General features: G+C 40.6%; 1 protein-coding gene across 18 annotated transcripts in view; it reads right to left on the reverse strand.

Moving 5' to 3' along the window:
• The window catches only part of KIAA1217 (KIAA1217 ortholog), a 372,020-nt gene that overhangs the window by 17,802 nt on the left and 330,085 nt on the right, over positions 1-24,133 (reverse strand). For 16 of the 18 annotated variants that reach the window (XR_011148957.1, XM_069006635.1, XM_069006633.1 and 13 more), the window contains 6 exons: positions 23,024-23,128; positions 22,554-22,606; positions 15,062-15,222; positions 8,487-8,662; positions 1,954-2,084; positions 1,560-1,707 (listed from right to left, as the gene is read on the reverse strand). Coding sequence is in view for 17 of the 18 variants with exons in the window: in XM_069006635.1 (XP_068862736.1) it covers positions 1,560-1,707; positions 1,954-2,084; positions 8,487-8,662; positions 15,062-15,222; positions 22,554-22,606; positions 23,024-23,128 (774 nt within the window). In the remaining variant the exon portion in view is untranslated. The remainder of the gene's footprint in view (positions 1-1,559; positions 1,708-1,953; positions 2,085-8,486; positions 8,663-15,061; positions 15,223-22,553; positions 22,607-23,023; positions 23,129-24,133) is intronic. The other 2 variants (XM_069006647.1, XM_069006638.1) reach the window with 1 other exon arrangement.

Here is a 24,133-nt window from a genome sequence, read left to right on the forward strand (position 1 = left end):
ATAAACTCTTGCAAAGAAAAAGCACCTACATCAAAACAATCAAAATGGTGGGGTTTTATTTTGTGATGCTCTCAGCTGTATGATTTTATAGCTTTCTCTCAGTCAGGGGCTCAGAATTTTAAAGAGGCTACTCTAATTTCTAAAGTGTTTACAAACCTTCAGTGATGTGCTGGCAGTTTCTGACCAAACCATGAGTTACAGTGGGTTGATTTAAGTGCAAGAATGGAAATCAGTCGATTAAACTGTATACAATGTACCTAGCTAAACAAGATATTCCTGGACTATAAGCACAGAAAAGTGAAGCTACATATAATGAGAGGTAGCAGTCTGGCACGTTGTCAAAACAGAGCCTTCAAATGAAGGTTCTGTCTCAAATGATACTTCACAAAGATCTTTTCTGTCAAGAGTGTGGGTTAGGATGAGCTGAGGATGTAAAGAAGCAACTATTTCTGTCAGCTAGCTGTGAAATGTCTGAGCTCCTGAGTGTCGCAAGCCATCAAATGCCATCAGTTTTCCCATTATTGAAACAGACTTTACGAGGCTCAGTGTGCAATTTTGCTGCAAAAAATGACTTTTGGTAAAACTCTGGTATGCATAGCTTATTGTTCTATTTTTCTTTGCATGACAGGAAAAAACTGTAGTAATTTTTAAGAAAAGGAACTAATGTGAAAGGATATAGATGTTTGTCTGCATGGAAAAATAAGTGATGGCTCCTAGAAAACCTGTTACATAAACCATTTTATCCATCTGCCAGTACTGCCAAATCCATTTTACATATGATCCAGGATATATTGAAACACTAACCACCCTACATTCCTTAGAATAACGGTAGTGACAATAGCTCATGACTTACATTTTCTTGTAATTGAACTAAAATTGAGACCACCACCACTGACAGTTTTGACCAGGAATTAAATCCAATGCCCACTGAGTTATATAAATCAGCAATAATTTGCTGCTCATATATTCTGAAAAACATAGCTAAACACTGGCACTTAGTGGACATAAGTTTTATCTAATATTTCAACTTTCTCTAATGCATCTTCCTTGCAAAGAAGAGAAAAAGAATTGGCATTAATTCAGAAGTGTATTCTTTCAGGAAAGTTTAGGATACCTTTATCCACTTAGATTCTTTCCCTATTTTTTTCTTACTGTTACATTATAAGAGATGAACCTTTCAGTGTCAGAGAATGTTTCTGTTAGCTTAAATTGCTGTAAATACCTGAAGTTAATTAGCTCAGATATGGGACTGTTGCCACTGTAAGTTTTCTCATTCAGGTACTTCCCAAATATGGAAGTGCTAGCTTGAGAGGCACCTAGTCTCAATTGTGAGATCTCAGTGACTGAGGCTGTTGGACAGAATGGACTCACTGCACAGAGCACTGGAAAGGCTAATTTGATTTCCCTTGAGAGGGCTCCAGGAATAACCTATAAACACTGCAATCAAGCTGAATTTCTCAGACTTGCCAGGGGTGAGGAGGAGAAAACAAACCCAAAAGCTGTTCCAGCCCTGCTTGAGGAAATCCTTTAAACTTGAAGAAAAAAGGAAAAAAAGTCACCTCCTGAGCATGGTAAGGACATCGGTCATGCTGCGCACACGTTTCAGCAGGCTGTCCAGCTTGTGGGGCTCTTCCTTTAGGAACCTCACAGCTTCTACCTCAATCCGCAGGATAGCACGCATTTTATTTTGCAGGGTTGGGAACTCTCCTGCAAAGAAAACAATTGTGAAGCTGAAGAGGAAATTATAAAAGCCCTGGGCAGTAACAGACAATTGGGTGAATGTCAATTACTTGAATGTCTGTCTGTCTCCAGGGGTCATGCAGTGAACTCCCTAATCCCAGCTTTAAATCTTTAAATCTTTTTGGAAGTAGACGTTAATGCCTCCAGATCAAAGGCAAAACTGTTCTCTGTGGTTAAAAGAAAAGAAACAAAAGTAAAAAGGAAAGTACATACCTTTCAGGGTAGCAACAGCTTCTCCCACTTGACGCAAAAGAAAGGCTCCATCTTCAACATCTTTCAGTGTAACTGTCTTGCTGGAAGCAGCAGAGTCCTTCTTCAAGTCTTCAACAAATGTCTCCAGCTCACTGGCAGAAGAAATAACATGGACAGAAAATTTAAGCAGGACTTTCACATTGCAAGAAAATATATGTAAATGAACGGAGTAAACTAAACCATAAACCTCAAGTGGGGCACCTTTAAATCTGACACCACAGGCTGAACAAACCACAGGATACCAAGAGGGGGGGGTGAAAATGCTGGACACTCACAGCATAAGAACAGGCTTGTAACTAGCTCAAGTCACTGATTTCCATGACAGGCTGCAGATGTGTAGAGCATCTTGACCTCTGGGCAGCTGTGCTACAAAGGGCAGGTGGGGTGGTAAAACACACGGAACAGCCAGCAGCCCTCTGGGGATGCAAATGCTCCAAGGGTACAGAAACACTGTGCCACTATATCCAGTACTGGTTTACACCTTGTGTTTTCTCATTGCTGATGACATGCAGAGGAATGCCCAACAGTTAAGAACAACCCAAAACCTGGCACCAAAGGCCCCTTGACACAACCTTGTTTATCTACTGGGTACTGCTAGGCAGGATACAGGATCCTGTTTCCATGAATAGCCAGACTGAAACAGCAAGTGTGCGCTGTGTGCAGCTCCTGCTCAGCACTTGGACACAAGAATGAATCACTTTGGATGTTTTTCCAACCACTGCCATTCTGTGCTTCCTCCAGCTTCATCTGGTGCTTCCTTCTCACCTTTCCCAATATTTTTGCCAATCTTTCCGTACTTCATGTAAGATTTTTTAATACCTCAGACACATAAACTCTGTTTTCATTTGGGGAGGATTTTCTTTTAAAACTTGAGACAACATTGCTTTAGCTGAGGTTTCCATACAGATACATAAAATTTTCTCAAAAAAACCCCAACCCTGAGATGCTTTATGTGCAACTATACAAACACCCATGCAAATACCTTAGAAAGATCATCTCCTGAATATCTAAGAGAAATTCACTTCTATTAAGATATCAAATTTACTCACAGGAATATTCTAGGAAGCAGTTTAATTGCAGATAGAAAACAATGGAAACTCTGAACTGACAAATCAGCTACTTGTTTGAACCTAATCTTGGGCCTCATTTCTTGCATCCATCAGGGATCAGTTTTGCAATTGCTGTAAGAGAACCAAGGTACAAGATGATTGCCAGGAAAGGGGTGGGAGAAGCCTGCCATCTGCACCATCTGCAAGTCTTGCATTTCCACATATTTCCTTTGCACTGCCATGCAAAGCCAGCCATTTCCCAGACCCATCTCAGTGACATGGGGAAGAAAAGCAGGTGGCCAGTAATGGGATAAAACCAAAGGAAATTCCTTACAGCACTACTGTACATGTAGGTCAGTTTAGATCAGAAGCACAGTCCCACAGAACAATCCATGGCAATGCAATAGTATTTCTCATACACAGAGAAACAGAAACAGGATCAGCATCTGAACACTAAGCATGCACAGCAAAGAGTTCATTTCAATCCAAAGACCAAGAACTTTAGAAACTAAAAAATTATTTTGAACTGAGAATCACAATTTGTGTCTGAACAGATCACAAACAAGTGGAGGTAAATGATCCTGTTCCCACTTTAAGAACATTTCTCCCAAAGGCTCTGCCTTCAGAAAGCTGGGGCAGTCCCAGTTCCCACTAGCACAAGCAGACTTGCAGGAAACAATCCATTGGACCACACGATGGCAGCAAGGGAACATTTCTAAGGGTATTTTTCCAGCGGAAGAGGCCGCTATAATCTACTGTCTCTGGCTGCCTTTGCAATAAAGGGCACAGACACACTCTAGCAAGGACCTGGAAGAAGAATCTGGCCTTCTGTCACTCATTATAACGCAAAGGCTCCTGCTCTACAGCACGGGGCTCTGCAGTCATGCATCCTCCCTAGTCTTTATGCCCTGCTATTGGCACTGAGGCTAGGCAGTGCTGCTTTGGGAATCACGGGGTATCCCTCCTCCCTTTTGTAGATCTGCACCGAAAAAGCAGCTTCTCAGATATTGGCATCTACCAGGCAACAAAAAATATAAAGAAAGACACTTAAATTTGTCCATGTGTGGAAAGAAGAAAAAAGAAAACACAAAATGAGATTACAACGTTTTGGTAGGTTTATGCTTGTTTGAAATGTAGGGATGAAAGAAGGACTTGCAGGTAGCTGACAGTGGCCCACTTTCCCCTTTGAGCAGAAATGGAAGGGTCATCACAAACCCCTTTGATTCCACATATTATCAAACAAGACAACTGATCCTGAAATTACCCAGGGGATACCATATTACACTGCTTCATGTGGCTAACTGCAAGGGAAAAAAAACTTCATCCCTTAGGACCCAAAGCCTGAAACAGATTAGCTGTCTCCAGAATTTCTTTTCTCTCACTGGGCAAAACACTTGGCTTTATAGATTGGCCTGAGCAAATTAGCAAGACATGGACATCAATGCAGTTTCAGAAGGCCAATATAATGTAAATGATTTTTCTGCATCTGTGTTCTACATGGGGAAGCCGAGGCAACTCCTATGCTGAAATCCTTCTTTAGGCAAAAAAACCCCTCAGAGGATCTGCCTCAGACTGATGTATCAGTAGAACAGGTTAGAAAACAAACTGACAAAATTAATGGTAACAAATCACCCAGACCAGACAGTATTTGCCCTGGTGTTCTATAGCAACTTGAGGCTGAAACAGCTGAACTACTAACGCTAAGCATCTAGCTTCTTGATTAAAATTGCTTTGGCACCAGATCAGTGGAAAGTGTCATAAATGATACAAATACATTTTTTAAATGGTATGGGGATATCCAGGGAACTGTACTCTGGTGAGACTGACACTTAGATCGGTAATGGACAGATATAAAAATAAACAATAAAGAATCAATGAACAACAGATAAATATGCTGTGTTAGGTAGGAATTAACATGGTCTGTGTAAAATGAAGGTAAGTCTCACAAATCCACGAAGAAACAATGGAAGTTTGGGGACAAAGTATAGCCCAAAAGGCTTTCAGCAAGGTGTTTCAGGAAAAGCTTTCAAGAATGCAAAGTTGCCATGGGACGAGGGAGGAAATTCTCTCATGGATAAAGCACTGAAGTAAAGATAAGGGATCAATGAACAGCTAACTCAATGAATGTACTTTCCTGGTGGTTTCCACAGGGTTCACTGCTAGGGCTGGTGCTTTTCAACATACTATAAATAATTTGGAAAAGAGGATGAATAATATAACAAAAAAAAATCTCAAAAGGCTATCATATTATTCAGGGAAATGCAAATGAAAGGTGGCTGCAGAGGACTGCAGATGGACCATCTGATACTAACTGACCAGGAAAACACCAAAGATTAAATTAACTCCTAATATATGTAAAGTGTGCTCATGAGGAGAAATAAAACCAAAATTAACCCTACCTAAAACCAATAACCTCCCAAAACCCTAAGGTTTTATACACAGTGATGAACTTAGAACTGATAATCATCCATTGTGAGTGAGATGTTAGATTTTTAATGTAAAGCTCCTGTGGAACATGAGGACAGGGAGGTCACACCATGCATGAGGTCACAGTGTGCCTGCATCCAACAAAGCTGTTGTAGGGCTCTCCTGTCTCCTCATCCCCCTCTCACAGTTGTACACCAAAGTTAGAAAGGGCATAGAGAAAGGCAACAGGATGATGAAATGTATGGAAAGGCTTCTAGAAGAAGGTTAACTAAGCAGACTAAGACTTCTCATACTGGAAAAGGCATGAGTGGGGGAAAGAGGAGTGGAAAGGGAGTGGGGGAGTGTCTGTAACATAATGAGTAGCACGGTGAGGGTGAATATTCTGCTGTGCGTCATTTATGAGTTTGGGGACTGATTGACAGATGAAAGATACAAAACCAAAAGAGATTCTTCTGATATCCTTTCCCAAGTAGTTCTCCAAGACTGCTAAGTGCAGTTTTGTTTTCATGGAGCATGGTTATTATTATGAAAAATCTGATACTTTTTCTAACAAAGTATAAATTGTAACTTACTGTGGATCGTATCCAATTAAACAGATTGGATGTGGCTATAATTTATATACTGTGCTTATAAACCCCTTCTATTAAAGTGCTTAAAATCTACAACATAGAGTGGTCACACCTCTAAGATGCTTGTTATGACACAATTACTTCATTAGTCAATGTGTCATAGCAGTATAATTTGTCCTTGGCCTGGTAAATCTTAAATCTAGTATCTACAAGTGCTATATATAACATCTCTAATGTTGAGTCCAAAGACTAGATAGAGAAAACCTACACGTTCAATTCTGAGTGTGTATTTCACTGTTAAAAGAGTACATAAACACAATGTTTAACAGATTTCATTAGGTATCTCTGAACTGTAATCCTGCTACAGTTGTGACACACATGGGTACACTTCTGTAGGCACCATTATGAATCTGTTGAGCAAGCTTTCTGCTAAAAAGAAAGCTTGCTCTGAAATGTACACCAACATTTCTGTTGTTTACAACATGGAACTCCCAATATGCTTATTTCCTTTTTTCACAGAATCACAGAATGGGTAAGGCTGGAAGGCACCACAGTGGGTCATCTGGTCCAACCTCCATGCTCAAGCAATAATCTTCAGTTGCAGAAAGGACTTTTTAAGGTAACATTTACCACCTCAGGGTAGTAAATGCACTTTTGTGAGTATTGCAGTAATCCTTAGGCTCCATTGTCTCACATGAAGACAGTCTATTGATTTAGGAAAGATCAAGAGTGTGACAGTTGAAATCCTAAAAAATGGCAATTTTTGTGCCCTGTGGCTTTGCATTTGTTTGTTCATCTGCAGTGGGATCAGTTTAGTTGTAAATGCCTATATAGAATATTAACCTTTTTCTCAATACAGTGACATTTGATGTGTAATTTTGTGCTGTATGCTCTCCACTATTAACAGCCATCAGCTGCTGAAATTATTGTTGTCAGATGTGCTTTTCTTTCAGGCTCTGACCCTGCAAATGAGCAAATACATGACAAAGGAATCTCATTGGACACAACTGATGAAAAATAAATGTTTGTTTCTAGGATGTCTCTAAAAGGGGTAACCTAACATTTGAATGATTTACAACATTTTCCTATAGCTTTAACAAATGCAGTAGCACAGAAGTAGCAGAAACTCTGTGAAAGGAAAAATTCCAAAACCTGATAAAATAGAACCATATTGCAATCCGAGCCGTATCCTTAATGAGCAGCTGTAGCAGCAAATGCCATTGGCAATTGACCTCACTCTGTATCCATTTAATGAGGCAATGCCATAAACAGCCATCACACAAATTGTTCTTTCCACAGAGAACAGACAACCTAGGAACTTGGCAATGAGGTACACAGGAGTAAAGTGAGGAACAGGAAGGTCATTATTTAGGATTACAAACCAGCTGAGAGGATTACCTACACTAGCATGGACTGTTACTTCACGTTCACCCTTTCTTCACAGTACTCTCCCCTAGTAACATCCAACCTTGCCCTTACAGATGCACCTTTTTAATTACAAAAAGTATTAATCTGACAACATATTGATCAACAGGAAGGATTTACTCTCTTCAGCTGTCAATAACTGTACTCTATGCCTCTTCAATCACAATTTCCAACAACAAGCTGACTAGAAATTTTTTCTCCATTATGGAGCAACTCTTCAGGTGTGAAAGAAAGGCACTGATGAGAAATAATTAGTTATATAACATCTTACAAATGTGAGTGTTAGAATTAGTTAAATTGTTTATTAATTTCAGCTTTATCTTGCCTCCTCCTGACTCTAAACATGGACTAAACCAAACAACTTGATCCCACCAGTCCTGGTGGGCCAAAGTTCTGGGGAAAAAAGCCCAGAATCTTCCAAAAGGCCTTTCCACAACAACAACAACAAAAAGTACAGCTAAGTGGCTGGAAATCTCAGTGAGTACATTTTAGACAAGGACTGGCATTACTGACTGTAATTAAAGTCCAGTGCTCTATTAGAGCTCCCCCTACCTCTCCCATGCACTAGCCAAAGCACTTACTATTGAAATCTGATTTTCGTACTTAAAGCCAAACTCATTACCTTCCTTTGCATCCCTTTGTTCTCGAGGAAATTCCTCCCTCCCTCCCTAAAGCAAAATACATAAGGCTGAAGGGGAGAACTAGGGTAGGGGGAGGCTTCCAGAATACAGGGGTGGGCACAGTCCTTACAGTCATCTGTCCCTTTACAGGGGACTTCGGAAGAGGTCGAAACTCTTGGTACTGGTGGGACTTACCCAGTGTGGAGAAGGACTCCCAGCCAGGACCAGTGAGTTGAACACTAAAAGATACAGTTTTACAGCCAGTGGGATACACATCAAGGAAACACAGCTAATACAGCATATACAGATGCAGTTCACCTGAAGACAGTGGTAGTAGAAGTGTCTACTTCATGGAAGAAAAAGACAGGCAAAAGCAATAAATTGGAAGAGGTTTCTCAACCTACCATAACTTCTTTACAATCTTTTCTTCCTCGTTGAGGTATTTCTGCCTTTCTTGTTCCACCAGGTTGCGCTGTCGCTGCACAGGATCTTCAAGCCTCTTCACTGTTTCAATCACTTTGCCATTGATTTCTAGCTCTGCTTTCTTCACCATTGCCCTCAGCATCTCCTGGTTCTGCAGCTGTTGCACAAAAGAAATCAACTTCAATTTTTCCTGCCTGACTGACATCCCCAGCAACAGAATACATTGCAGAGCTCAGAAGGTTGGGATAAATACCACCCTACAGTGAGTATTTTTACCTTCTTTCCCTCTTTAGCTGTACCTATAAACATTATTTCATGTATATATACAGCTTCCAGTTTCAAACTCATAAGCAAAAGATGTTGGGATCAGTACATCACCTTCAATGCATAACTTCTGCAAGGATTGTGGCCCCTTTATTCTGCTTGGTTCAACTTGAATCAAGAATTAATTACGCCTCATGAGAACGCCGGATGCTTGACTTCCACTTTGCATGTATCGGGCAAGCTTATGCATCTCACTGTCCATACGTGCCTAGTGGATAATCCCACACATTAATGTCATGGCTGGAATGCACTGCTGTTTTCAGAATGGGAATTTTCAGTCTCTCAAGTGGCAGAGGAAGGACTGTAACATGTGGTATAATTTGGTAGAGGCATACAGCTCATCTGCAATACATAAAACCTCCTTCTACCCACCAGAAACCCCCCCCCTTTAAAATACGGTAGTTTTCTGAGAACGGCAAGTCACACCTTCTTTCTTGTCTTAACTTGATGTTAAGTAACTAAAGCATTAATTGTGTTGCTGATACTAAGCTCACAGAGCAAAACACAGGTAAGAAGGCAAACTAGGCTGTACTCTTCTGTGGGTAGCCCTGGAGCAGACCCACGCTCACACAAACCAAACCTGTTTAAGTCTGTTACGTAAATCACAAGATTCAAAGTGATAAGCAGGACTCCACCTAGTCACAGTTTTAGGATACAGGCAACATAAACACAACTCTGTTAGACCAGAAGCTATCACATACTGTAAAATTTTAATAAGCACCTGTGTTAATTGGGGGACAAAATTCCCATCTTAAAACTAGCACTTGAACTGTCATCTGTCTTGTAAACATCCAGGCTTAACAGCCAAACCATATTTAATACACAAAATAAACCCATGACCTAATAGGAAGAATCACAAAAATGGGTTACCTACAAGACAGTATAATGTAGCAAGATGTCTTTAAAACTGATTTATGAAAATTCATGAGAATCAACAAAAAAAAAATCCTTTGCTGAGACAATTCTTTCCAACCGGTATGGGCATGAGAGAAACAAACTCAGCTCCCCACTCCTGACTCTTCAGTCCCTGTGCCTGACTCTGTTCTCCAGCTACACAACTGCAATGAGAGGGAGGGTAACACCTCAGTGCAAATGTGTGTGTGTGTCTGTGTGTCTGAAAAGCTGTGACAAGCGGGAAGAGTTAGCTCAAAACTCAGCTGAAGAGAAGTGTTAGGAGCTAGTGAAAAAATGAAGCTGAAAAACATTTCAACATCACAGAAATATGTAAATAATAGCTGGATTATTTTGAAGACAGTGCATATGTGTATTTTTCACCATTATGGAATTAATTTTTGTATTTGATAAATTAAAATCTCTTACTGCAAGGCCAGCACAACTATCTAAGATACACACCTCTTTCATCATGTCATATTTTCAAGTAGGAAAAGCTAAATGAATGAATAAATGAGTGAATGAGCATGTAACACTTCAGTCATACAACTTATTCACAGCTCTTTAAAACGTGGGGAAATTTGACACATGGAAGTGAGCTAGGATATGTGAAACAACTGATCCGAGGTCGGTGAGAAGGTCAGTAACAGAGTTAGACGTAAGTCTTAGGTGTCCAGAATTTAAGTCCTTGATGTTCCTCAGCTGGTAACAGGGACTTCCACTAATAGCAAAACTGAGTATGTGTGAGTGTGTGTGGCTGTGAAATGGCAGGCACAGGTTTTTTCCTATTATGGAGGTATGCAGGGGATCTATATTTGTTGTGGTGATGTGTACAGCCAAGGTGCTTGTCACCTCCATTTATGAAGTGCTTGAACAATACCAGGAAGTTTCAGTCATAAAAGTTCATCTATTTCTGATAATGATAATAGGGAATAAAAATGTAACATAGCAAGATTTCAAAAAAAGCTTGTATGTTGAGGACTCCCAAACCTCAGTGTTTGGAGTGAGCTCTTGAAATCTGGGAAATGACTCATGTAGGTATCAAAGAAATGTTTTTGGTATTTCTATGAAAATTCATGCAATACTTGGCTAGTTACAGAAAACCTGGGTTTGTTCATGCTTGGGGAATAGGGACACAAGGTGAGAAGGAAGACGTACTGGGTTCAGAGAGACAGAAGAAAACTGTGGGAGAGGAGCAATTGTGGCAGTCAGAAGACAAAGGACACCATGAGACAGAGCAGGAGCACAGGAGAAGAGCTGTGGCTGAGAAGGAGACGGCAGTCTCTGGCCACTACATTCACCTCCATGTTCTGGAACTGAACTTGATTCTTACCTTTCTTCTGCCAGCAGTGTCAGATATGAGACTCCCTGGCTAAGTGCACACTCCACTTGCCCCTCTGACCATCTCTGTTGGTTACTCCACCATCTCAAGCAGAAGATGCTTTATGGATCTGCCACAGTTATTCTGGTTCCACACAGTAGAACCTTTTGTACTATAAGCTTACTTGAAAACAAGCCAAATAAACAATCTTAGACGTTCATACTTGAAAAGAAACCTTCTTAAAACAGCACTGAAGTTCCAAAGGCAAGTGCCCAAAAGTAAGGAAAAGCAACACAGGCTTTCCTGTCACCACCAAATGGCAATTTCTTGCTAATTAGAGTTAACTTAACTTGTAACTGCAAGCAGTAATCAAACAGAAACAAATTTAACGTGCTTTTTTAGAATTCTAGCATCCTCTCATACATTCTTTACCCTTGGCTCTCACTTCCAGCCTCACTAATCTCTTCAGATACTTTCCTTGTCCCTCTTCTTCATCTAGTGTTCCAGCCATTATTCATCACTGCTCTCACACAAGTACCCCAGCTCTGCCTCTGGCACCCACTTCAAGAATAATCTGATAACTAGTTCAGTTCACTTTGAACCAATTATTATCTATGAGACAGGTAACTAAAAAACCAAGTATTAGTTCACAACCCTGCTCCTCATTAGGAGAGAAGCATGACCTGCCCAGTGGGAGCCCCCCAGGCCCTTCTAGGAGAGGCTTCTGGGCCACCCACCTCCCCATGAACTACAGAGCCCAGCCACAAACAGGACCTAGCTCCCTGCAGCTCAAGACCTGTGTAGAATCTAAGTATCTAGTTCCTGAAGTTACCATACGCTGATTAAAGGTAGTGTCTCCAGTTCTATAATGCAGCTCAAAATATATTAGAATTTCTAATTCAAAGTTACACTTGCGAGACTGAGTATCAGATACCATTTATGACAGTGTTGTTATTACATTTTCTGTCCTTTCTGCAGCACTCATTTCCCTGCAAACAGTGCACTGAGTGAAGGAAAAGCATGCATGCATACACGTTCCTAATGGTGAACATTTATCATATCTAACTGTGTTCCCTTAAAATGAGTTCAATTAAAGAAAAGAAGGAATAGACAAAAAAATCCAATGTAAATACAATGACCAATGATATATACCATGTACATGTACTCTTAAGGCTTGGTTCAAACCTGCTACTAAGAGTTCTCATTATCTGGGAGCACAGAATGAACAACTAAACTCATGGGCTCAATTATTATCAGTAATACATTCATCCAGGACAAAGGTTGGGTTACAGCCTATCTCTGGCAATGAGGAAAACTCCACAGCACCATGAAACTAGTCTGTCCTGAATGTCTCTGAAAACCAGAGCACTTAGAACATGCAAGTGTAGTAGCAAGAAGTGTATACAGTCCCTAGCAACAGCCATGAGGGAAATGTTTGTGTGCTAAGAATCTCTGTTCAAAACCCAACCACAGACTGAGTCTCGACTTTTTGGTGGCATCTTGTACCATATGTTTATCTGGTGTATGAATCAATACGTCTGGATCCACTGCTGCTGGATATGGTTTAAAAAGAAGATTTTGCCAGCACAAACAACGGATACATGAATGAGTGGTCTTTTCTATCATGTATTTCTCTGATTCTAGTAAGAAAATTAGTATGAACTTACGGTAGTAACATCAATTGAAAATTAAACAATAGACATTATTAAACATAGTTTTATGTCCTGTTCCTGTTTCTTAGTTATCCTGCCAAATTTTGTGCCTGTGCAATTTTTTTTTTCTTCATTTTTTTGAAGTATTTCTTCCAGTCTGTCACTGTACAAAAAATTCACACAAACAGGAACAAACTGACTGCCAGCCCAGGAAAAACAGTGAAATTGAAAAATATGAAGCACTGTCAAATATAAAATGAAAATAATCTGGGAAACCAGAAAAATACTTTTTCTCTTTTACTCATAATTATTTTTGAAAAAACATAGCACAAAATATTTCATTAAAAATGTGATGTTTCAACACTCTTCAGTTTAAAACACTGCCTGTTTCCCTTGCTGTCCTACAAACTGTGAGCTCTTTTCCAAAATAATTCAGGAATGCCATGACAGAAACTGTCATGAATGGAATTCATGTGTAACATAGCAAAGTTTCCCTTGAGCTACAGGTTCTTCCAACTCTCAAAATTTCTTAACTTCCTATTAGCTCAATGCACCAAGTTTGCTATAATTTCTGAATTAAGGGAAGGCAGCCAGAGTTAATGAGCACACTCGGGATATGTCCTTTTTCCTTCTCAAGACTTCCCTGGCAGCATTGATTTGTGCAGATGGTAGAAATTTCTTCGCTCCTGTGTGACAATGTTACATCTGATCAAAAGCAAGGCTTCTGCCCTGGGCAGGGCCGTGGAGACAAAGCGCAGCTGGGGAAATGCCACCTCCTTGGTGAGCAGCCCTGTGAGAAGGATGCACTCCCTGCCTCCAAGCAGCACTGCAGCCTCCATTCCGGCTTTCCAAGGCCACATGCTGAGCGCAGCTGGGAGCCAGACCGCAGGCATTTGCCAAGAGCTGCATTTGGCACATGGCGTTGAGAAGGACAGAGGGGCTGCAGTGGTTTGCGGCACAAATGTGGAAGGAATGTGCACTTAGACACAATGTGCCAGGGCAGAGATCCCATGGCAGTGCCTTGAAATTAGATGGGGAACACGATGGCTGGCATGTAAGCAGCACTGCTGAGAACAGCTTTTGAAAGGGACATTTGGAACATACTCATCCTAAACTGCAAGTTTAAACACTTGGGAGCTGTATCACAGACACAAGTCACCTGACCCACCTCTTTGCTCCAAACACCTTCTGCCATCTCTTCACTCCCAGCAAACAGAGCACAGGACCTTCAGTTGGACACATTTTCCTATACTGATGTTTACCTCACCCTTCTGCTCATTTGCTCTATGACTGGTTCATCTTTCAATTTCATTTAGATAAGGAGGTGAAGGTAAAACATGCTCTGAATTCTGATTTGTATTACCATTATTTTGTTCTAAAATTCATCAGCAAATCAAATGTGATGACATAGTACCATTCAAAATCACCCTGGCTATAAAAGCAGTAGCTGCAGCTCGAAGATACCAAACATGTGATGTCACTTTCTGGGCAAGGAGGACTGGCAGAGTATTGAAACTTCCCCTGCTGCCCACTTTGTCTTACAAGAAAGTGCTCTGCCTTCTTTTCCATCTTCTGAGATGATACACAGTGCTCTTCAGTTTCCAATTAAGTGAAGGGCTGAAGACCTGTACAGCTGCATATGCTTATTTTCACAGTGTCTGAGATGAACAGCATATATTTATATTTGCAGCATGACTGTATGTGCCAACATGCTGTTTTTGTTTACTCCTCATTGGGTGTACTGTTTCTTGAAGGTTTTGAGGTGTTGATGTGCATTAGGAAGGTATGGCTAAAATGTGAATGTAAGTAGGCCGCAACAAACCTTTGCAGCAATATTTGAAACACCTTTTTTCCTTACTGTTCAAGCTGGCTATTTGTCTAGATTCTGTAAATACAGGACAGGATGCATATCTACTGATCCTCAGCTACATTTGGGTTTCCTGACATCAAAGTTGTTTATTCAGGGACTTAAAATCTGTCTCAACTGTAAACAGTATGGAGCAGGAACATGGTTCTTTTGACATGTTTATACAGCACATAGCATAGCAGGGTCCAAACTGTAATCACAGACTTGATATATTATAATAGAAATAGTGCTGTAATGTCTAGAGTCATCCAAAAAAAGCTAGAAATGAATTTTTTACTCAATATCTGAGCAGCAGTAGTTTAACTCAGCTAATTCTCACGCCTCGAGGACTATGCAAGCTTTTGTATCCGTAGTACTTGGGTCTGCCCTTTGCTAGAACTGTGCTACTGAGACTCACTTGCACAAAAGCTTTAAAAGAGACAAAATGAGAGAGAGGGAGGGAGTAAAGAGGCATTTGCTGACAACCCACGTTTTTTCCCAGCATCATCCAGATAATCATACCTGTAGCTGCTTCATCTGATGCAGCTGCAGCCGCAGATCCGACACGTTGCGTTTCATATCATGCAGGCTGACTTGCATTGCTGGGGCTCCAGCAGGATGGTGGATCACAGCTGACTCCACAGTTGCCAGTGCATTCTTCCCCCCAGATATGCTGGCAGCACCTGCAATAAGCAGCAGTATAGGTTGAGCTCACAGCAGAGAAGGTACAAACATGATCCTTCTCTGCCCACTGAATCCACGTATTTCACCCAGATGGATGAGAAAAGAAAATGACGGATGCCAATGCTCAGAATTAACAGGGGACTGGCACCTCCTTATCCAATATATTTTGAGGGAAGCCTGCACAGTATCAGAGTGTATTTGTGCTGGAACCTCAGTTCTATCAGAGCCCTGCATTACCCCAGGACTGCTTTCTACCACATGTAGTGGAGATGGGATAATAAGTTATAACTGCTGATTACACAAAACAGCAGCAAATCAAATTGGTTCTGAAAGTAACTTCGGGACTGTCCTCCCAGGAGATGTCTGAGACCAAGATGATGCAAATTCATTCATAGGACTCCTGAACTGCCCAGTCGTTGACTAATCATCATGGGAGAGGGATTCAGCCAAGCTGCCAAATACGGAGAAAAGATTTCTATAGAGAATCTTGCTTCACTGCTTAAAGGACAATTGCATTATTTCTAGCAGGTATCTCCAGCAGCAACCATATAAAACCAGAGAAATGGAATGATGGTGTGGCAGAGGCTCTCCAGCCATGTTGCATCAACCCCACTCCCTTTCAGTCTGCCAGAAAGGAATACAGCATAACAAAAGGAAATGAGCCAAGCCACACTGAAAATAATGATCATTGTCCTCACAAAACTTTGTTAAAGAATGCTTCTCCTCTACACAGCAACAATGCCAAGCTTGTTCTTTCCAGTCCCAAGTACCTGGGAAGAAGCTATGTTTAGAGAGAACAAGCAAATTCCAGCTCATCAGCTAATAGAAACGTCAGCTCCTTATCGCAATTTGCTCTTGCACACCCATATTCTTCAATTTTTTTTCTAATGTGTCCCTTCCCCCCTCATTCCCCCAGCAGACAAAATGACAGACAGTGCAACAAATTTCATTTTTTAAGTCCAGTACTAGGTAGTCCTGCAAACTCTTCTCATCACACTGCCAAATCCACCTTATGCCTTGATCTCAAATGGCTCAGATGGCTGCTGCTCCCTGAACTATTGAGTTAACAGTCCCTCGCTATGAGGAAGACATTGAGGTGCTGGAGCATGTCCAGAGGACAGAAAAGCTGGTGAAGGGTCTGGAGCATAAGCCTGATGAGGAGCAGCTGAGGGATCTGGGGGTGCTCAGTGTGGAAAAAAGGAGTCTCAAGGTCCTTAATGCTCTCTACAGCTGCCTGAAAGGCAGTTGGTAGGAGGTTGGAAGGGAATTGGTCTCTTCTCCCAGGTAATAAATGATAGGACAAAAGGAAATGGCCTGAAGTTACACCCAGGGAGATTTAACATTAGGAAAAATTTCTTCACCAAAAGGGCTGTCAAGCATTGGAAGAGGCTGCCCAGGGAAGTGGTTGAGTCACCATCCCTGAAAGTATTTAAAAGATGTGTAGATGTGGCGCTTAGGGACCTGGCTTAGTTGTGGGCTTGGCAGTGTTAGGTTAATGGTTGGACTGGTTGATCTGGAAGGTCTTTTCCAAACTAAATAATTCCATGATTCTATTCTATGATTAGGTCATTCCCTACTTCAACATCTTTCTTCTCTATGATTAAAAAAAAACAAACTGAGGAAACAGAAAATAGCTCATCAATGGATCTGCACAGGGATTTTGGTCATCATTTGTTCCCACAGGCACACATTCTATCAAGTTTAATGAAATCAAACAAAAACCAGTGTTGTGAGCTTTGCCTGCTGAAGTCAAATTTTCAGTGCACTAAAGTGCATGACACACCTTCTGACTGGAATGAGTATGACTCCAAGACTGGGAAGCTCTCTCCCCATGCTCTCATCCCTCGTAGTCTTTTCAACCATTCCTCCAAACGTGCCTGAGTAAGTACAGCTCAGCATAACAACATACTGTTATTCCTTTTCCAACAGGTGTGGATACCTCAAATACAGCTTTTACAAAATTCATCTGGGGGAAGCATTCTGAAAGGATAGAAATTACACCAGCCTATTCTTATTTTAAAAAAAGGTTTTTAAGAATCATGTTTGTTACTTCACCTTCATTTGCAACCCAGGCCCCTCTGGCTGGATCCATGCTACATACAGTGTGCCATGCCATGGGCTTCTGGAGACGTGCTCAGACAAAAAGCTGTTCTAGCTTGGTACAGGCTGTTGTAATGCTATACCTTCCCTAAACGTACTCCAGCTAGATCTGCTTGGTGCTTCAACAACAGCACTTGTCATTACACTGCAGAGCAAGCTGCTGCACATCTTTGCTATACTCCAGTATGATTCAATGCTCTCTTGACTTTCAAAGAGCTCCTTAACAGAAAGCAACACTCAAGAAATAAACAGTCCTTGTTTTCTGCCATTATGTACCCACTCCATGCTTCAGTCTAATATATGCTAATACTTATCCGTCTATATGTACACTGCAGTTTCTCCTACAGTCAAGCATCTATTTCCCTCCCACATGAACTATTTTTTGCCTTTTTTTTTTTTTTTTTTTTTAAGAAAATGGTATTTAGTTCATAAACCTTACAGACAGAAACCACCAGAGAGTCTGAAAAATGTGGATAAGCCTCCAAGAGTTCTGATCCCTAGCCACAAATCTGGACTATTTTTGAAAGCACATCTACCTTTCTGCTGTTCTTTGCCTCTAGCAAAAGCTCCAAAACCTCAGCCCCCGACCCTGTGAAGAGGCAGCCAAGGCATGAATCAGACCCCACCAGTCCCTCCCCCCATGCTGGACCCCAGTCAATTCACGTATTTTCTCAGGAAGGGGTGCCTGCTTTCCTTTTAGTGTAGATTGCCTGTGATCTGCTTCTGTAAGCAATAAATGTCTCCAACTCCCTACAAATCAGCTTTCCTCCTCCACTGCTGCCTCAGCCACCTCTTTTCGCCATTAGGTGTTCTTGGCTGCCACAGTGTCCCTGCTGCAGGGTGTACTCAGAGCCTGTGAAACATGCACTGGGACTGCTGACTCCAGGGGGTGTGAAACACAAGACACCGAGTGAGCAATAATGATCAGCAGCTGATTTCTCAGATATACATATTTTCATCAAGAAAGAATAAAAAGGCAGCTGAATGAGGGGCTGTTTCATCTAGGGAGTGTAGCTCACTTTTGGAAATAGTCCCAGGCTATAGTTTTGCGATTAGATGTGAGGCCAGATGGATTAAAGGGAAAGAAACAGCACTGGCTCTTGGGTTTTTAAATAAACCCCTTCTTGAGCTAGGTAAGGGAAATTCAACCTTCCACCACAATTTCCTAATACTCTGGACAAACAAAAAAAAAAGTTAACTTTTTTTACAAAGGCTAATGAACTAAGCTGCCATTTTAGAGCACAGAGAGAACTGATGTGCAGAAAGAGGAAAGGTTTGCTGTGTGCTCAGGGGGTAAGGAACATGACTTCTACTCCCTGACACTTGACTTTTGCTATGCTTGTAAAGACACTGCTCTCCTTCCATTTTCCAGATTTTTTTTTTTCTAAAATGCTAAGATTTTATTTTGAAGCAGGTTGGGACAAAAGGCCATCAGAAGACACCTAGCAATGTTTCTTCACAATTACTAATCTTATTAAAGAGCCACAATATTTTCAAGCATTATTTGGGAAGATGTGACAGTAAATAGATGGTACTAAATCGCCCTTAAAAGAGTAAAATATTCTATATATACATTAGGGTGCAACTTCACCTCACTGATCCAGAATGAATTCAGGATCATATTTTATCTGCAAATGATAACAGAGTTCTAAGATTAGCATGATCTGTCTTTGAATCTGAGATAAGCAAGCAGATATGGACAGTGATTTAATTCACAGGTCATCACAGCAAGAGTCATGCATGTGAAAAAGGCACACAGATATGCACAGACAACAAGGCAGTTCACAAAGAGCAAGGAACCAAACCTGAGCCCTATGTTTGTAATACTTCTCCCTGCTGCCATCTTCCTCTTGTTTTGTATTGGTGGTGTTAGTGCAGAAAGTTGTACTCCCTGATCCCCTTCTCAGGGAATACTGAAATGTCCTCCTTCCTCTTCTAACAAGGCAGCAACTAGGAGAAAGTTACTGCTTTTTCCAGTAATCCATGAAACAACTGATCCCAATTTAATAAATGAATCCAGGATTTAGTCTATCAATCAATCTCCAGTTGATGGACAAAAATATGACAGAAAAGAGAGTATGTGAGTATTTCTCAGAATATTTGTTAGTAATCTCATGGGGACTCTTACTAGTATGGTTTGGTTTTAGAATTACATATTGTTTCTAAGTGAAGAATTCCTTGATGCCATTTGCATTTCAGGAACTTAAGATCTTTATAAGGGTTCAGTCATGGCATTTCTCCTAACATTAACAGAAGAGATATAGCCAGTCTGTGGAGGGTTACTGCTCTTTGAACCCATCCCCCATGAAAGAACTGAGCCTAAAGCAATAAAAGATGCAGACAGCATTGTCATTGCAGACTCATTTTCCTCAGTGAAAAAGCTGGGTTTCTTCAGGGTTCTTAACATTTGGGGCTAAAGAAGTCACTGCTTTTTACAGCCTGGCAAAGCAAAAGCATGTTAAAAACAACAATTTGGCTCATATGACATACCAGAGTATTCACAACCTAGCTATATAGAGCTATCTAGGGTTTAGAAATTTTGGTTTCTTTCCCATCCCAAGGGATGTAGTTCTCTATTTTCTGCATGAAAGTGTCCTATCATTGGAACACATACTATATAATACAATGTTGGTTCAACATTGATGAGGCTGTATTATCTTGCACAGATGTTTTATTTTTTAAAATGGGAAGCAATTCACATTTTTGCTTATCAGAGCTCTAGAAAGGACTGTTCAATCAACATCTTATACCACTTTTTCTTTCAAATAGTCTTTGAAATTGCTAAAACTGTATCTCAGTGCACAGTTGTCAAATGGAATTGTAAAGTAAGAGAGTCGACTGCCTAAATGGCTATACTTAATAAAGATTGGGGTGAACTGAAGAACAAAACAGTGGTCAGCAGAAGTGTGTCTAGCTCCTGCTGGCATGTTTGAACCCAAGCATATTCACAAAAAAGGAGGAACATTCTGTAGCATATTCTGGCAGATCGCCTAATTTTCAAGTAAGCTGGACTGCATTGATTTATTGGACCATGTCCTGAGCAATTCTAGATGCAAAAGCAAAATATTCCATTATAAAAGACTATTCTTTTATACAGCAGTCTTCAATAATAGCTGTTGTAGGTTACAATACTGTAGTATACTGGGGTCATCACACCTTGTTTTCCTTGCCTGCTACAATTTAATTTTGTGGCTGAGTCAGGTTGGAAGGACAGGATATAGGGATGCAGGTGCTGGAGTTACAACTATACTTTATAGCACTGATAGGGATCCTTGCAGCTGCTGGCTGCATGGCTATTCCCACTGTCCTATCCCCTTCTCCCAAGTGATGAGAAAGGCATTTATAGCACAAGCTGAATGCTGGAATCCTTACTCATATGGTGGACAGGCACATGGCCATGTGACAAAGCCAATCTCTCAGTCAGTAAGCGACAGATGATGATCTGGTCTTTGACAGTAAATTACACGCCCCACCCTCCATCTCTCCCACCATGCTTGCACATGCAGCTGTTAGATGTAATGTTGTAATTTCAGGGATGTGTCAGTCATACGATAATGTGTGCAAGGAGTACTTGGGAACAACAGTGTCAGGAAATGGCTGCTGGTCAGATGAACCATGCTATTCTGGTGGGCTGGGCATGACTTCCCAGAGAATCCCTGCCTTTGCTTTATGTAAGGTTGTTTTCCCAAAGAATGTTAATCCACTTCGCATTTAAGTGAGAGCACATTCACACATGCACACACAAATCACTACATAATTTAGGCTTAAAGGGACCTCTGGAAGTCCAAACTCCCACTCAAAGTAGGGCCCACTCAGATCAGGTCCTCCAGCTCAGTGCCCCCCAAGTATTTGTCTGAACTGGTACCATCACAGGGAAAGCAGAGAGGCTGCTGTTTGCAATGCACTACAAAGATGAACACAAGGCACTGTATGTGCTGGTTGTGAGGGTTTCATAAGTGCTTTATATGAGGTGAAGCCTGTGCAAGTGGGAAATGCCATAAATTCTCAGTCTATAATGACACTGCAATAGGGAAAAATCTTAAGACCATTTTGCAGCTGTTTTGAATAACTACAGACTTTTCATCATATTGTCTGCAACTGAAAAATTACAACTTATTTCTTCAAAGATTTAAGTATTCCTCTCCCCATCCAGAGGCCAGCAGGAAGGGAAGAGTTGGAACCGCACCAGAGAGTGGCTTGGGAGCAAAGCCTCAGTACCAGGACTTTAGCTTTTTCTCTCTTCCATGTGGTTGATCGCTTCCAGGTCTAGTTTGGTTTCTGTCGATTAGGAGGACACACTGCAATTCCAGACAAACAGGAATCCTGAACGTGAGCTAACAGCTCCAACAGAAAGGTTAGTTAGGAGCATAAGAGGTTTGCTAATAAATGTGTGTGGTTTACTACCTGCCGGAGCACAGACCTCCCTGTGGGAACAGCACTACCAGGAAGGAGGGAACTGCCTTTATTTGCATTTCAGTACATGACAAAGGTGAAGAGGAGGCATATAAGCACACACATACCCTGCGGACTTCTCCAGCAGCAGCCCATACACAAAGAGCTTGAACCACACAGAGATCTTTCACAACAGGCCTTAACTCAATCTTTTACACACTTAACAGCTCTCCAAGTGGGATGCTAAAACGAGACAGGCTCCTACTGGCTTCATAATTGCTGCTTGCTCAGAGCAGTTTAGGTGCACGCTAATAATTAGTAACACATCAACGTGGCTTAATTAGGGAAAGTGCTATCTTGCTGACTGCTAAATTTCTTGGTGTCATTACATCCATAGTATCCTAGTGACAGAGGGACCTTAGAAAAAGTTCAGGTGACAAGAAAAGGAGTTAAATATTTAGTCTTCTACAGCAATCTGGACAAATCTAGGGTTAATGACAGCTATATATATATATATATATATATATATATATATATATATGTATATATACCCTATAGACAAGATGAGTCACTGGGAAATTCACCAGATAGAGGCTCTGCATCTCATTTAAACCATTCAGCACAGATGTGAAATTCATTCCAAATACCATCTCAACCTGTCAGAAATTCCTCTCTTAAACATGTGATCAACTCCCATATCCTGCACTTAAACTTTAGTTCTGACAGTACAGCTATGGAAATTTAAGTAAATTTGACATTTCCATAAGCTGGGATGTTTGTAATGTTAGAGCTATTCATATAGCTGAATAAGTTGTAAATTAAAAGTGAATTATCTTACCTGCAGTGTCAACGCTGCTCTTGCTGGACACAATTTTCAACATCATCTTCTCACTAAGTAATAATAAGAAAAATTGTAACTTTAGTTTACTAGCTGTTAAAACTGTAGTGAAGTTTATATTCAACAAATTAAATGGCCTTGTCTAACATACATATTTTTAATTTAAATCACCAGTAATTTGTCAGTTGTTTATTTTTTTAATCACCTTTTAGTATAAGTTAAGCAAGGAATGGAGTATAAGCAGTAGAAAGCGCAGAGATGTAGCTACATTAATTCTTTTTATCACAAAGAGTAATGCAGTTAATCTCCATCTATCATTTGACATATTCTTCCTCTCTGCCTAGCATTCTCATGGAGATGATAAAGAAATTTTAAAATGATTGAGCATTCAGGATTTTTTTTACTATTACATTCAAATATATTTTTGTTGATTGATTACTAAAATCGTTACAGATGAATTCTGTTTTTACCTAGAAGCATCTTTGCTATTACTTGTATTTGGCCCTTTAAAAAGCGCAGACTGAACAAGACCAGTTAAACTGGCAATCTGTTTCTCCATGGCTTGTATCCTCTCTCTGTAAGACAAGAGAACCGTTTGTTAAAGCCAGATATACTTGCTTTCAGACTTGTTTTTCTAGGTGAATGATTACCACAGGATTGGAAAGACACTACAGAGCTTGTGCAAAGGCCCTTGGGTACCAGTTTGCATATACCTTATTGCAGCAGCTTACCACATCTTGGTTTGGACAGCTTTTGCACAGTAACAGACAATTTTAAAAAATCTGCTTAGCTAAAAAGAACAAAACAAACAACCAAATAATAAACTTCTAATGATCTCACAAGACAGGCACCTAAAACAATTTGTTAATGACTCTTGGAACTAGTGAAAAAAAAATTTTCAGCATTACATGCATTTTCTCTTTTACCTACACTGGGTCAATCGTTTTGTTTGTACTTAAGGCTAAAGGATTAAAGACTTTACACTTCTTGTTACTATTTTTACTTTCCTCAAACCCAGGATTTTTGTCTGTGAAGCATTTAATCTGTCCAAACTGACTACTTTCCAGTCCAAATCCTTTGCACCTGACATCTCAACTGTCTGCTGTGAAAAGGACAGAAATGTGACAGAGAGGCACAGGACATGAAATGCAGACTGTACGCCAACATGATAATAAAATAGATTTTCTTTCATGCACATATCCCAAGAAATTCCCAAAAAGCAGAAGAAAAGAGATGGAGAACTACAGTAAGTATATTCAGTGTTTTCCATAGGAACCAAAGGTCACTAAACAAGAACAGTAACTTTTTTTGGGATGTGAAGGCTAACATTTGTGTGTTTATCTGTTTGCATAAATGCATATATTAGTCAGGTAGCAGGGGACTTCCTCAGTCGTCTCCAAACCAGCCTTTTGCTCACACAGGTGCCCACTTACATGTGCCAGTACGTCAATGACACAGCACAACACAGACACACATCAGTATGGGACCTTCTGAAAAGTCATCCCTCTATTACAGCAGTTAAGTGTGTGGGGAGACATGCAGAAGGAAATTCTAACAGCAGCCTGTGGTTTTGGAAGATG

Source organism: Aphelocoma coerulescens, chromosome 2, assembly GCF_041296385.1.
Source record: "Aphelocoma coerulescens isolate FSJ_1873_10779 chromosome 2, UR_Acoe_1.0, whole genome shotgun sequence".
In the NCBI taxonomy this organism is placed as follows: Eukaryota; Metazoa; Chordata; class Aves; order Passeriformes; family Corvidae; genus Aphelocoma; species Aphelocoma coerulescens.